The sequence below is a fragment of the Ptiloglossa arizonensis genome, chromosome 12 (assembly GCF_051014685.1).
Source record: "Ptiloglossa arizonensis isolate GNS036 chromosome 12, iyPtiAriz1_principal, whole genome shotgun sequence".
Classification (NCBI taxonomy): domain Eukaryota; kingdom Metazoa; phylum Arthropoda; class Insecta; order Hymenoptera; family Colletidae; genus Ptiloglossa; species Ptiloglossa arizonensis.
This window is the reverse complement of record NC_135059.1, coordinates 958,570-974,607: the sequence shown is the minus strand read 5'-3', so window position 1 is coordinate 974,607 and position 16,038 is coordinate 958,570. Positions and strand designations below refer to the sequence as shown.

Genomic DNA, 16,038 nt, shown 5'->3' with positions numbered 1-16,038 from the left:
ACAGAGCCTCGCCTCCCCTTGGATTTCGTAGCCTCTGCTACCTGTTCGTCGACCATCTTTCATATCTCGCCCTTCTTTTCTTCGCATTGGTTCCCGTAATGAACGTCCGTAATGGCGCAAAATTAGCGTTTACGTGTTCACGGCTAAATTGAACTTTCACACGACTAGAAGCGAACAGAGGCCGCGTTATAATCGGACCGCGCCGAGCGAAAACAATGGTGTAGTGGCTGCCATGAATGTATGCACGTAACGAAGGCCAAGGTATACTCCAGCAGCGTCGACGCGACTGGTAATTTATCGCGAGTCGTCACGTGCTTTGCCACTACGGAACAATGGACAGGTGTACGAGCAACGAACGCCATTGACCCAGATATTGGTTAAGCATTGACTTATGCACGCTCTCTACCTCCTCGGTTCGCTCAACCAGGAATATATTTTCTACCCCAGCCCCCTCTCGCTCATCCCCAAGGCTCCAAAGTGTTCCGCGATTCCCATTTTTCGCGTTGTACTCGACCGTAGATAACAATGGAATACGAAATTGCTTTTCAAGGACTGATTTATGCGTGTCAACACGGTCCCGCGATTCGGTCGGCTCACTCGCGACGAAATCGCATCTTCTTGAATACGCGAAAGACGTCGGATGCAATTTTGCCGACAAAATTCGCGACCGAAATAAAAAAGAAAAAGAACGAACGACAAAGGAACGAAGAAGCTTCGTTCGTTTCTCTGAACGGTCTCTCGGAGCAATGCATTAACGCGTAACGATACCGTGATTCTCACGGATCGAAGTTCAGAAACGAACAACTTCCATTCGCTTCCCGGTTGTCGCGGGCAACGAGGAAAGACAAAAGCCATTAGACAACGGAGCAAAAAGACGAGGCTGTAAACGCTCGTATACGACGTAAGAAATTTAATATCGCCCCGCCTCTCCCGTAGTATCGCGCATACACGTTCCACGTTTGCATTGTGTAGACCGCGCGAAACACTCGCGTTTCCGTTTCTACGATTTACGTATAGCCCGTTCATAATTTTCCACGACTACCCGGCCACCTAATCCGGTTGGCCACGATGTGTGCACCGCGTGGAAATTAAAGCGACTCCGTCCGTGTATAAACTGTGTTCATTAGGAGCGCAGACGTCGGCCTGTACGTTGTCAGAAACGTTTTCCACGGAGCGTACAAATTTCTGTAATTAACGTTGCACCCTGTCCGGGAACAAAGACGAAACAAGTTCTTGCTCGGAGAATCCGGCTCGAAACGTTACGATGTCAAACGCCGATTACGGAAAACACCTTCGACGAATCGCGTCGACGCAATAACAATAGTCCGGTTGAATTCTCTTTATTAATCTTTCCGCGGTTCTCGTGTACAATGAAAAGCTTTTTCCACGACCAACGAAGAGAAACGGGATCGAGTCGTGCGAAACGATTCGTTGACACCCTTACGGTAGAAGTTGCGCTCGAAGGAAGAAACTGCACAATGCACTTGCACTCGGGACGAGAAAGTGGGACGACGCGTGTAAAACGAAATGGGTGCATCGCGACGAGCAACTTTGCCCTAATAATTCCGTCGAATCTTTACGATACCCTCCGGTGATTTCTATTTTGCTCGCGACTACCCTCGACCTTGAATCTTCCCCTGAATACACGACCCTCCGCCCCGGGTACGTTGCACGAACATAATCTTTCCTCCGGTTTGTCTTTCTCTTTCTCCAGTGCGCGTGAATACGATGCACGGCGTAACTCCTCGTACCGTGGAGTTCGCGTGGAAATTATCGTCGTTAGAAATTAGTTCAACGAAAAGAGAACAACGAAACGCCGACGATCCGTTTCGCGCGTTGGTTTCCACCGTTCGTGTAATAAATAACAAACTGAGATATCGAGGAACTGCGCCCGAGCGATTTATTCGCTGGAATGATAAATTCGGAGAGAATTTTTAACGGCACATCAATTTATCGGGTTGCTGATGCACTCTTCTTTACGGTACCGAGAAATCAGATTTAACGCTCGAACGATTCCTTGTTGGTCGATATATCTTCCATTATCTTCTACGCATCTCTACCAACGGATAAACTTTCTAATTTCCGATCGAAGAAATGAACTGTTTTCGATTTTGCATGGACAAATATCGTATAAGTTAAAACGGTACGTAGCTTTCGTAATATTAACATCTTTCTTAAGCTAATAATAATACTTTACGTTACAACTCTGCTTTAAATTCTCTTTCTCTTTTCTTTGTACTTCGTACATAACTCGAATTAGGAGCAAGGAGCAAGAAAAATTTTTAAATCACGATCTCCTCTACGACGCCAGGACGCGTAATATCGCATTATATGTACGTAGACTACTATACAGCCATTTTACTTACTCCTTCGTTCCCTAAAATCTGCAAACGCATCGACGCGGCTTCTGTGATCTCGCAACTTGTTTTCAAATGTATTCACCGTTTGAAATTAATTTCTCGATGGAAACGCATGCACCCGAAGTTTACATAATAACGGATCAACCAGTACCTATTCCGAAGTGTAATTTATCTCCACGATATAACCGTATCATCGGTGCGCTACGATCTGTCGAGAAATCAAGATCGGAAGCGTGTAATAGCTACTCGACGCACGAGGAAGAACGATATAAAAGTTTTGCATAAACGGAAATCGATAGCGCGCCTGCGCGGTGCCGTGCGGCGCGAATTAGATACCTCGGGCTCGTACTTGAAATTCAAAATCAACACGGAGGCTAGATCTTTCATTAAACTAGATCCGATTTCCCGGTTTCTTTTTCCCGTGGAGCGAGCCACGGCCTTCATTTCGAAAATGAATGTCCAATCGACCCGACGTTCTTGGATTTCTCTGTCCCTTAGTTTTTCCGATTACGATCGTTCGAAAGACGTAACTTTCCTCGAGGTCGCTTCTAAGCGCGTATTTTTCCATTAAAGGACCGTGATTAAACCCCTCCACTTCGTTGAACGTTATGCCCTTTGAGGTACAAGCTTGTTCGTTTCAAAGTTCGGACGATGCAACCGTAATACGAATCGATAAGAAATAGAAAAGACGATCGCGAACTCGACGTAATTTTGAAAATGTCCCTCTCCTTGCAGGCGTTCGAGGAACTGGAAGAACTGCTGGGGAAATACGACATATGTATCGCTATAAAGGAGAAACTGGTGAAAGATTCTGGCGTGGCGGAAGAAACGGCTTACGACAATATCGTACTGAAACTGTTGACGAAACCGAGGGCAAGAGGTGAGTGTGTTGGAAACGTAAATATCGACAAATACGATATCGTATTCGGAAGTACTTAATTGGAGAAAGACGTCCGTCAAAAACACGTCAACGTTCCAATTATTCAACATTATATTTCATAATACGATAGAGAATGTGACATTGTCCTATCAGCTTCGAAGCACAACTTCGATCAATTTGCTGAAAGGGACGCGTAAGGTCGGCTCGATATCAATTGGTCGCTCAAGGCCACCGAGGTATTATCCCCACCACCGACCTTTCAATTAGAAAGACAAATGTGAACACGCGTCGAGATATTTCGAATCGATTTCGATCCGACTACGATGACTTATTTATCCGGAAATTTTGATCGATATTAAAACTCTCGTCTCGACACGAAATTATAGTAAATGTTTCGACCTCGTGGATTAAAAATCGTCATATTGAAAATAATTAGAATTCATTGCGGATCGTTCGAATAATCGCAAGCAATACGTAACTGACAATTCCAGGTTGAAAGGTGAAATTTTTAAAAAAATATACACACGAAGGAATTTTAACATTGTACGTGTACACACGAAATTGGGGATGACGTTGACGTATAGATGGTCTAAAGCCTGATTTAATAGACAGTTGTTAGAAGCGCGTGAAAAACATTGAACACATATCGAAACGGTCATTACACGCCAATGGATAAATCGTTTCAGAAATCCTCGAATGACGTTTCGGTGATGGGACATTTTTCAACAAAATCTCGCGTCCCTTAAGAGAGATTTTCGGAATTGCCAAATTTTCACACATAAATCGTACGTGCCAGGAACTTCCTCCGATTCGTCGGTACATTTACATGACAAATCGAGGTACGAAAGGACCCGATCGATCGAAACGAGATACAAGAGGTGGAGGGGAACTCGTGTATAGATGAAAAATGCGAAACGAGGAAACACGAAACAAAGATCTCCCGGGTGGAATATAATTCGAAAATGGCAGAGCTCCTATCACTTTATGGCGGAGAGTTTCGTCTTAACCGGTATACTCCCTGTTCCCCGGTTGAATTATCAGAATAGAACGGAAACCCGCTCGGCTCGACAGTTTATCGGATAAAACCTGAGATTCGGAAATTTCATCGACTTGTTTCCACTCCTCGATTCCGTCCAGGAAACTGACACTCACAGAACCGAGGCAATGAATATTCTTGTTTCCAATCGGGATAAGGAAATTTCCTTCGGAAATGAAAATCTGTATTCTAATCCGGAATAAAAAGCTAGCTCAATACCTAATTTGGGAAGAAGAAATAGTTCATTCCACGACAAACCATTCAATACGAAAACACGTTACTACCATATTTGAAAAGTAATAAGATAGATTCGAAAAAATATACCATGATATCTCGAAGGTGTTATCGTTGATGTTGCAACAAAGTGCAGTAGTAATAATAAGGAAGCAATATGACATAATATATATTTTGGTTTAAAATCAACATTCCGGAGATGTCTCGAATAATGACATTTTTATTGAAACAATTGAACGACTTAAACGACTCTACACAGTGTGAACTTTTATTGAACAATTTATCGATAACATTTTTTTCTATAGATCGATATAACCGAAAATATTGGAATAGCTAATTTCTAGTAAACCATTCTACATAAGTTGAAAATAAAATGTGAGACACTTGAATAATTAACATCTAACACGGTAAACTCTAAAACGGTAAAAAATAATCGTATACAATAACAATCATACGTAAGAGTGGCGCGTTAAGGAACCTTTTTACGTATGTATATTATACCCTATGAAGAGAAACAATCCTGATGTATCCGAGAATCTATAAAGTTTCCAATGTTCATGCATACAAAGTTGGAATTATACAAACAGTAAAGGAGAATACTAGTTAGAATTCAGCTACGTACACGCTATTTCGTAGAAGTGGTGTTCGCTAAGGGACTCTTAGAAATCATTGGACCCTCCGCTACCCTCAAACTGTATAGTTTGATGTCCATCGTTCCTCCTTCGTAATATCACTTCTCCTTTATTTTCTTTCAGTTCCTCCAACAACGAACTACGGTAAACCATTTCCATACACCTCCAAAAACCTTGAAAGTTCACTGCAGATTTCTCACAATAAAAGTCCTACAAAACATTCAAACGTTCGAAGATTCAGACATAAAGAAGATCCGAAGAAAATGAATAACATTGCATAAACATCTCGGAAAATTAGTTGATTCCTCGATGAAGAATCTTCGGACAATAAAATACTCGTTTCACACGAAACAAAAATGTTTCGACAAAAATGTCGAGGTCGCAAGATTTGTGTTTCCCCTTTATCAAATTTAACGGTAAAGCGGAGCGAATAAATTAAAAATGATGTAGGTCGGGTTAACGGTGCGATGAGGATAACCTAGCGGTGTTGAGCAGATATTTGATTTTGTTACAACATAATAGGTTATCGTTCGACAAAACTTATTGAACAACCTAGTAGTCATCGCGCAACAGAGCACAACGAAAATTCACCTACCGAAGTAAACGGTGGAGAGATCTTTCGAATCATTTTTCTTTCTCATTTGACTACGTTATTTCTAATTATCTGACCAGCATAGAGAGAACTTTATTAAAGATTTTGTGGAGAAGAAATGTACTACTAATTTGTATCTAACGAAAGATCCATGAAAAACTTTGCAGTAGAAAATGTAAAAATTTCCCTGTGTAACCTAATAAAACCGAGTGGAATTTTATTGTTACGAAATATAGGTTAGAATATTCTGATCTTCTTAAACAACGATATTAACGACTGTGTTTATTTAGTCCGGTGTAAGGCTGCATCTGAAACTTGTCCTTATCGGCACTTTTACATTTTGCCGGATGGTCGGGCTCCAACCATCTTCACTTTATCAACGCCATCACGTGCAAAGCCAACGTGTTCAGAATAATCGTGCTATTTATATATCCTCTCCACATTACGCATCATCGAGAAAAATTTAAAGACCCTGTATCGCCTCTCTGGCTCGTTCCGTTATTAAGGATTTTTCTCTCTGAATTGTCGCCTTGGACGGACTTAGATTCCACTCAATCTCATTTGGTTTCCGACTTATCGGGCCATTACTCCCAGTGGCCACCAACGAGGAAGAGGAGTTGGCACATGTTGCTGGCAGGTGTTTAGTGCAGGCCAAACCAGACAACTTTGAACGCCCCTATACGATGGTATCTCAAAATCCCGTACATACACCCGTACATATGTATTTCAACAGATTACACGTTCGGTTAAACATTTCCCACCAGATTATACAATTTCTTCGCACTAGATACAACCGCACCGTATTTTTCATTGATTATCAGAGAATATAAATTTCTGTCCAACCGCACAAGAAACAGGAAACTATACAGAGAGAGCAGAAACCGTATCCGAATAAGAATTAAAAAAAAAATACCAGAATTTTCGAACGATCTCGCACATGCGTGAAAAATGAAGAAGCTTATGTTGAACTTTCGTTCGTGCTTTTTTTTTACGAGTACGCTTTTATACATCTCTTTTTCGAGGTATTGTATTTCACAGTTTCTGTACTCGTTGTATATCGTAAAAGAGAACGATCGCTATTGGCGGAAACTTTGGTTATTTGAGAAGAACTGGTTGTAAAAGTTCGAACAGAGCCGTTGCTTCTTATTCGACAAATTTCAAATAATCTCACTAATTCAGAACTTACTCGAACGTAAATAATGGAGGTGTGCGGAATCCCGAAAATTTCGGGTACCTAAACTTCGGGTCGGGTTGAGCGCAACTTAAATCGAAAATTTCAGGTACCCGACATTGAAGTCGGGTCGAGTAGTGCTTAAGTTGAGTCTGTAACTTTAAAATCTATAATATTCGAGTACCCGAGTATCGCACACCTTCGAGACCCGACCCAAACCCAAAATGTAAGGTACCCACCACTTAGGAAATAAGTCAGTTCGCTGTGCAATTTTAGCTGTCGTTTTCGATACTCCATACCCATTGAAATTCGTCGGTCGTTATGTTCGTGTTTCGGTCGAACGGCGACGGTTGTTTCCAGGAAATTGGGAACGCGTTTCGCGTACCACAAGAATCGAAATAAACGACAAAAATAATCTTCACTCCACGAAGAATACTCCAATCTCGTTGACATTTCTTCTCGCGTAACGCTGTGATCGCTACATTGAAGTATAGTAGTCACAAGGTGCGTAATTAAAGACGGTGGGTTATTTCTTTCGCAAAAGGTCTTTGTTCCGACTCACTTCGATGAATCTCCAATCAAAATTATCTCAATTGTACTTCTTTCGCAACCTATATTCTCGCACGCATTCATTCTTTTTCGTTCTAATTCTTAACCTCTCTCACTCGATGCATCTGGTCATGCATACCCAAAATTCTTTAGTACGACGACAACTCAATTGTTCGTCTTTCACACCTTACATTGAACATCCCGTCGTTCCGTTCAAACACTCTTCTTTCACACCTCGGAAACACTTCACTGGCTCGTCTTTCCCAAACACTTCACATTTTCCCTGAACCACGTGCAAGACTATACGTTCTCACGCATTACCATACAAACAGTCGAAAACACTAATAGGTTGTTCGATAAGTTTTGTCGTTCGATGAAACTTATCGAACGGTACTACATTGAACAGTATTGAACGACAAAACTTATTGAGCAACTTAGTACTATACCGTTCAATAAATTTTATCGAACGACAAAACTTATTGAACAACCCAATACTTTTCAATAATACTCTTCAGTTTTATCGAACGACAAAACTTATCGAACAACATAGTATATGCTGTTCGTTGCCAACTGTGGCGATCGTTCCAAAGATCGCTTACAGAAGTATACTTTTTTATCGAAGTTAGTCCGTATTTCGAACAGCAAGGCCCACCATTATCGATCTGAAACGCATCACGGTCCGAAGCTTTATCGGCCATCCGCTCCTGATTATTAACGTCTGGAAGAGAATGATTTAGAGTCCCGCTAAATTATACGGAACTTCGTCAAGAACCGGCGAACTGAAACGCAAGAAGAAAGATTCTGAGGGATCCGTGCAAAATTACGAAGGTTAGCCATGGTTGTGACATTTTTGTATAAAAGAAAAGTGGTGCGCGTCGCGAGGATTTCTTGCTTATCGAAACAATGAGGATACATAGACCTAACGTCTAGCGCTTCCTGTTGGCCGAGCCAACACGTAACGATGATGTTTCTTTAAAGCAAAGACTACGAGACAATAACGTCTGTTTCCCTCGAGTCAATAGAGCGCGTTGCATTCAAGTTGCCCACCCAACGAGGAGTAAAAAAAATTCACAACCTGGAAAGGAAAAAAAAACCCGGAGAAATGGTTGAAAGCTCCGTAACTTAAAAATGCTACGTCTCGAACGTCCAATGTATCCGCGTTTCGGAGTAATTTAATTAAGAGGAAAGAAGTGCACGCAAAAAATGCACTGAATTAAACGCCAGTTCCATTATACACTCGTCCGTTGACTACTTTCCTTTTTAATTGCGAAGAAGCAATGAATTGTTCCAGTTATTTTAGCCTCTCGAACTTTCGACCCACATTGATTCATAGTATTCGAAGAATGTGTGAAAAAAAATGTTATCGTTCTTAGATTGAAATTTGTAACGAGCGTTACAAAATTTACACGCACCTGAAAATCGATCCAATATACGTCCATAAAATCTTTTACGTTCGTTCGCGTAATAAAAAAGCATCGTTCGAAGAGAACTAACTTCCCCGTTCTCCTCTTACGAATTTCCTATTTTTCTTTTCATCGATCGATTATCGAAAAATTCGTTCCTCGGATATGTTTCACCGTTGGTAACGAATAATCAAAAGACGCGCGAGGGTGAAAATGCAAGTTCCATTGGAGTAATTAATTTATCTACCGTTATTGTTCAATCTCCCACAGGGTGCATCATATACGGCTCGGATCAAGAAGTTGCCGGAGTTATGAGAGCAGTTAGACGTTGCAATGCAACCGGTGCGTTTTCGTGGATTGGCAGCGACGGATGGAGTGCCAGGGGGTTAGTTAGCAATGGTAACGAGCCGGAAGTCGAAGGTACTTTATCGGTTCAGCCTCAAGCCAATCCTATCAAGGGTTTCAAAGAGTACTTCCTGAATTTGACCGTGGAGAACAACCGTAGGAATCCGTGGTTTGTTGGTAAGCGAATGTCTGAAACACGAAAGCTTCATTAAACTTTAGACAGTTGCAATTTCTGAAACCGCGGTTATAGAGCAACGGGGCCACGTGAATTCGATAGCCAACCGATCGAAAGAACTGTTCGCACGAAATGTTTTCAGGTCCCTGACACGAACAACGAAGACGCGCGAGATAGACAATCGACGTGGAGATTTTCGGTGTCGTGATATAATTTGTCGTAAATGGTTTTAGAATTTTGGGAACATCACTTCCAGTGTCGATATCCGAACTCATCGAAAACCCCGTACAACAAAGGATATACCAAATCGTGTACGACGAAAGAGCGTCTGACGGCACAGAACACGGCGTTCGAAGATCAACTACAGTTCGTCTCCGACGCAGTAATGGCGTTCGCCTACGCTTTTCGGTAACGAAACAAGAATTTACTTGTTCAGTAAATATTTTACCACTCTAAAACTTTTAATTTACTCTATCCTGCTACTTTCCACCAACCTGTTCTATTCGTAATGATTTTCATCCTTTTTTTACGGATTTATCGTTTGCGAAAAAAATACTCCGAATGTTTCTCCCTTCGCCATCTTACCAGACGTTTACTTTGTACCGCAAAATTTTGTCAAATATTCCATATTCCATTCTATCCGCGTACAAATAAAAATGACTTCGAGTCAAACAGAACGCAACAATAGGATGAAACGTGCCAAATATTCCTCTATAAGCATATCGATTTTCTTTTCTTTCCACCTTCAGAAATATACACAAAGATTTTTGTCTGGAACAACCGGGGCTTTGTGACCATATGAAGCCAACCAAAGGAACGGAGCTTCTAAAATATCTGCGAGAGGTAGAGTTCGAAGGTAAGCTACAAGGATATTTTGTTACAAATAACTTGCGAAACGAACGCGCTTTGAAATGCTGCCTAACGTATTTATTTAATTATTCTCGAATACAGAAAATGCGAGGAGCGACGAATGTTAACAAATAGACGATGAACTCTTCAAATATTCTCTTGCGCACAACTATACCTTCTCCCAAATGCACATTAACGTCTCCATCTCGACATACACGTACACATAGAAACACGCTCAGCAACGTGCGTCCACTTAACACTAAAGTAATATTTTTTGAAAAAGACAATGTTTCCAGCGGTCAGAAAGTTACAAATTTTAAATAACGAAATACAGCTAGACCTTAATTTAATAACGGCGCTTAATCGTTACTGGACAATAAAATACGATCAATGACACTAGGCCAGTAATCGTTGTCCATGAAAATGCATCGAATGCTACAACATGACCAATCGCTCGGTAATTTATTCTAGCACAGTGATCTCCCGAGTTTACACATTAATTATCTTCCAAACTATTACGTCGATTTTTCGTCGTAAGTAGACTAGTACTCTTTCGTGAGAAATAACGAACTGCTTTTATCAGTGTATTAAAAATTACGATTCTGCACATCCATGTACAGAAAAAGTAATACAATTACAACAGATAATGTCCTCCTCGAAATCATCCTATTAATTCCTATTCAAACTATTTTTTACACACGATTTACCAGTAATTCGCATTTATAGAATAACATCCCAATTCAATATTGGACGACTATTTTCAATTATCTATATACATACCGATAGCATTAGTGTCTGTGATAACGTGTGTTGGAACTTTAAAACTCGTCTCGAATAGTTCAACGATTGAATAATAAAAGTGTCTCGAAAGCTCTCAGCGGACTGCTGTCTGTTCCTCGTAACTATCAACGATCTACTGTGTTTGCCCTAAAAGCGACCAACCGAGTTTTCCGTGACGATCTTACGACGAGTTCGGCGACGAAAATATTTGGGGGTATTTCGAATGTGATTTGCCCTTCAATTTCGCAAAACAGAAACCTACCGATGTTTCCTCTCGAACAAAGCACGTGGAAAGGTCTGCTAACTAAAAGAACCAATTCCTAGAACCGATCTAGACGGTAACGTTTCACGATGATATTGTTACGCGAGTCAAGAGGTAAAACAACGCATCGAAACTTAGCTCTCGAGCGATACCTCGCGAACATCTTGACCATCGAACAATACACGGATTTCTTCTGTAATGCATGACCTGGTTTATCTACTTGTTTTTTCTCCTTCTAACAAGGAGAGTGCAAGGCCTCGAGGTCACCAATTTAGTTCAAATTTTGCAGGATTTTGCTCTCTTTTTACCGAAGATACTAGGTTGTTCGATAAGTTTTATCATTTTTTCCATTGTAAAAAAATACTATGACACTTCAACTTTGAACAACTGTAAATACACGAATGAGTCGAGGGATCTACATAAAACTTCACACATGTTCATCAAATAGTAATACCATTTATAAAAAATTAAACGACGAACCTAATAGCTCCATTTCTTATCGAACGACAAAACTTATGGAGCAACCTATTATATGATTATGTAGGCCACTATTCAATCATTTTTGAGATATTTGCAATCGAAGATTCATCATTGCTCAAAGTTAGTTCCGTTCAGAATGTTTAGTATGCAATGATTTGGTATAGAGGCAACGAATCAGTGTTCGTACGCGGTTAGGACGTGGGTTCAACTCCGGGAAAGACGAATAATCTTTTCTCTTACTTCTTTTTATCTTTTTTTAATTCTTTTTTATTTTATATCAATTTTTTACACATAAACTTACTGAAACATTTGGAAAGTTTTGTTTGTCATAGAAAAACGTAAAAAGATAAATTGTGGTTAAACTCAAAAAGCTACAGAAACAATCATTTATAAACATATTTATTACAAAATAATAAAAACGTTGCGTAAGAAAAACAGAAAAAAAAACCTTTAACTTATAGTGAATTGTGCCTGGAAACAATAAATAGTAGAAGGATAGCAATAAATAAAAGATTTGTCAGATTAACAGAGTAAGGATAAAAATAAAATTAGCTTCTTACTTCTCATTGTGCGTACAGTGGCGAAACTTATCGGAAAAGCAACTGAAGCTACATCGACATCTACTGTTAACGAGAAATAGGACGAAGCCCTTGAGTGACGAACAGAAACGTGGACCAAAACAGAAGACCAGGTTGTACTAAATATTTGTATAAACGATCGTTTCTGTAGCTTTTTGCGTTTAACCATAATTTATTTTTTTATGTTTTTTTATAGCAAACAAAATTTTCCAAGTATTCCAGTAAGTTTGTATGTACAAAATTGATATAAAATAAAGAAGAATTAAAAAGAGAAAGAAGTGAGAGAAAAGATTATTCGTCTTTCCCAGAGTTGAACCCAAGTCGTAACGCGCACTGATTCGTTGCCTCTATGCCAAACCATTGCATACTAACCATTCTAAACGGAACTAATTTTGAGCAATGATGAATCTTCGATTGCAAATATCTCAAAAATTATTGCTGAACTCCGTACGAGCTTCTAAAAATTTGTTGTACCCGTGCTCTCTCTCTCTCTCTCTCTCTCTCTCTCTCTCTCTCTCTCTCTCTCTCTCTCTCTCTCTCTCTCTCTCTCTCTCTCTCTCTCTCTCTCTCTCTCTCTCTCTCTCTCTCTCTCTCTCTCTCTCTCTCTCTCTCTCTCTCTCTCTCTCTCTCTCTCTCTCTCTCTCTCTCTCTCTCTCTCTCTCTCTCTCTCTCTCTCTCTCTCTCTCTCTCTCTCTCTGTGTGTGTGTGCGTGTGTGTGTGTGTGTGTGTGTGTGTGTGTGTGTGTGTGTGTGTGTGTGTGTGTGTGTGTGTGTGTGTGTGTGTGTGTGTGTGTGTGTGTGTGTGTGTGTGTGTGTGTGTGTGTGTGATATGCATATTATATATTATAGTGTTATTAGTATTAAACGTGGTATTGATAATAGGTTTCTCTTTTCACTAAAGATAGATCGACTATGTATAAAACTAAGCTAATCGTCTCGATGCCCTCGGCACGCATCTTTACCGTCTTCGTCGCTTACGTCTTTTACAAGTCTCTCGTCTTAGTGCGTCTTTTCAACTCTCCTCTCTTGTTACGTCTTTACTAATACTCGTACTCATACATACTGCTACATAGTGTTTCCAAAACGTTCCTCTCGCACTCTATATCCCTACGCGCATTCATTCTCTTTCATTCCAATCCTCAATCCCTCTCACTTCGGACATTCGGTCACGTTCGCCTATCCTAATCGTTGGTCTTTTCCAAACACTCTTCGTTTCTTCATTTTCTCCGAACCACACGTACTTCCTTTCGTTCTCGTGCATTCCCACGCTCGGTCGCCTTGCACGACCCCCTGTAAAGAGTCGCTCGTGCCTTCTAAGAAACCTAGCCATAGATCGGCGCCAAGTGTTTACCATAACGCAGGTCTGTTCGCACGCAATATATTTTCCAAGCCTGCGCTCGGAGCAGGCCCAAGCGAACACGGAAAATCCGATAGCACATTATTGATTAATGGCCCATATAATCGTACACTTTCAGCAACAGAAGAGCAAAATCTACCTGCATTCTGTAAAATTTGAACCAAATCGGTGACCCCAAGGCCTTGCACTCTCCTTTTAAGAGAGACCACCTTCCTTTTACGGTCAATACATTTTAACACAGCTGAAAATTATAATAATTTTCGATTTAAACACAACACAGGACGTTTATACACCTTCGAACGAAAAATAAACCACGTGATCGGAAATCTCTTTGTTCGAACAAACACACCTATCGCGTTGCCGATAGAAACGACGTAACTCGAGAGAACGTACGTAAACCGGATTATGACAGTACATTTCATCTTTGTGTGTAGCCGTTTTTGTATTTTGAAAAGTTGACATGTAGTTTTCGACACGAATAAATGTGTAAATATAATTTAAATACGTTTCTCTCGGTTAGATGTTATCGATGTTATTTGGATAGAATTAATTTTACGGCACGTTTGATTTTCTCGAGAAACGAAAAAGAGAATCGAGAAATCGGGAATAACGGTCGCAACGTGGCTAAACGAACAGAGACGTTCCGTGGGACAAAAAATCCCAATAAATGTCCATAGATTCAGGTCCTCTCTAACACAAATGTTTAAGGTCTGAGCGGCGATAAATTCAAGTTCGATAGAAACGGAGATGGACCCGCCAGGTACAATATCATCCATTTCAAGCAAACCGAGCCCGGCAAGTACAAGTGGGTCCGCGTCGGTAAATATCTCGAGGGTGAACTACGTCTGAACATGTCCGGTAAGCTAGGCCGGCCCTTCTTCCCATCCTCCCTTTTCTTTTCCCCGCTCAAAATTGGAAATCGTCTCTGTTTGCTACCTACTCGAATATTCCTTGCAGAAATCCAATTTAAACTCGGACATCGTCAGCCACCCGAAAGCGTGTGCTCACTGCCCTGCGAAGTCGGCCAGGCAAAGAAGTACGTGGAGGGAGAGAGATGCTGTTGGCACTGCTTCAACTGTACCCAATATCAGGTCCGTAACGCCGCATGGTCGTGATCGTACATACGTGCCGTCTCGCTCTAAATATTTTTCACCGATCCACGAAGTCTACGTGGAAAAATCGTTGTTCGTTGGAACGAACGGATTTACACAGAAACGATTCGTATAATTTCACGAATTCCGGGCAACGTCGCGTCGCGGGTTGCTGCAACGTTCTAATATTCAAAAGAGTCGACGACTCGTAAAAGAATAAGTCGTTCGCGTCACCGCGATTCCTCGTGCGGGAGTAAATTGAAAACGAGTACGTATTTCGCGCGTTACGCCCGATTTTTCGAGAAAATGGCTTTTGTAGCGCGAGAATCTTTCAAGTAACGCGTTCCTTTACAAAAAAGATTCTTTAACGTTACTTCGACGTCCTTTTGATCTTGCGCGTCTCGAGAATACACTCGTCGAAGACACACGAACAGGGAAAGTATCTCTGACGCGGTACAGAAGTACGTTTCCGAATCTTTGAAACGAACTACCTCTTTGTACGGCCCACTTTGGAAACGATCACCGGAACGAATAAAGCTCGTCACGTTCGGCCCGAATTTTACACGAAATCTGAAACGTCTGTTAAACAGATACGGCATCCCAAAGATGAGACGCAATGCATTCCCTGTCGTCAAGGTACCGTGCCAGACGAGACTCATTCTACTTGCCGGGACATCCCGGAGGAATTCCTACGACCCGAAAGCGGTTGGGCGATAGGGGCTATGTCCTTCTCCGCCACAGGGATGCTGGTAAATGTTTCCACGTACTCCGGGGAGGATATTTACAGCGAGAAATTAGATAGATCCCCATAGAAACGAGGAAATGCAACGCTCTGGACCCCCAACAGTAATACATCCGAAGGCAGGAACTGTCAATAATGATTAGCGACTGTAGCGTCGCAAGTGCAGAAGGACAAGGACCGTATCGTAAATGTGTGAACTTTCGTTTTCGAAAACCTGGCCAGTAACTGATCCTCGAACTATTAATTACTACTTAGAATGCATACCACCGTCATCGAAAACTCGTATAATTTCGGACTGACGAATCCGGTGAAAATATCCACCCTCGACACCTACCAATCACGGACAAATACTTAAGACAACTGACTTTTCAACTACGCGAGACTATTCATTTACGATAATACCACCGAACGGTAAAAAAAGTCTCCTCTTTCCGCCTTGAATTTTAACAATAAGCACTTTATCGTAATTCGAACACTTTTTCACTCCGTTAATTCGAAATGCAGTGAACAGAGCGACGTTGCA

The 16,038-nt window shown here is 41.1% G+C and overlaps 2 protein-coding genes across 6 annotated transcripts in view; one reads left to right on the top strand and one right to left on the bottom strand.

The window, feature by feature from the left end:
- Positions 1-16,038, bottom strand: part of Csn7 (COP9 signalosome subunit 7) — a 55,872-nt gene that overhangs the window by 4,576 nt on the left and 35,258 nt on the right. The gene's annotated exons all lie outside the window — the stretch shown is intronic.
- The window catches only part of Glurb (metabotropic glutamate receptor B), a 219,279-nt gene that overhangs the window by 195,080 nt on the left and 8,161 nt on the right, over positions 1-16,038 (top strand). For all 3 annotated transcript variants that reach the window (XM_076324502.1, XM_076324501.1, XM_076324503.1), the window contains exons 4-10: positions 3,096-3,240; positions 9,128-9,379; positions 9,611-9,785; positions 10,127-10,233; positions 14,391-14,540; positions 14,640-14,773; positions 15,364-15,522. In XM_076324502.1, coding sequence (XP_076180617.1) covers positions 3,096-3,240; positions 9,128-9,379; positions 9,611-9,785; positions 10,127-10,233; positions 14,391-14,540; positions 14,640-14,773; positions 15,364-15,522 — 1,122 coding nt within the window. The remainder of the gene's footprint in view (positions 1-3,095; positions 3,241-9,127; positions 9,380-9,610; positions 9,786-10,126; positions 10,234-14,390; positions 14,541-14,639; positions 14,774-15,363; positions 15,523-16,038) is intronic.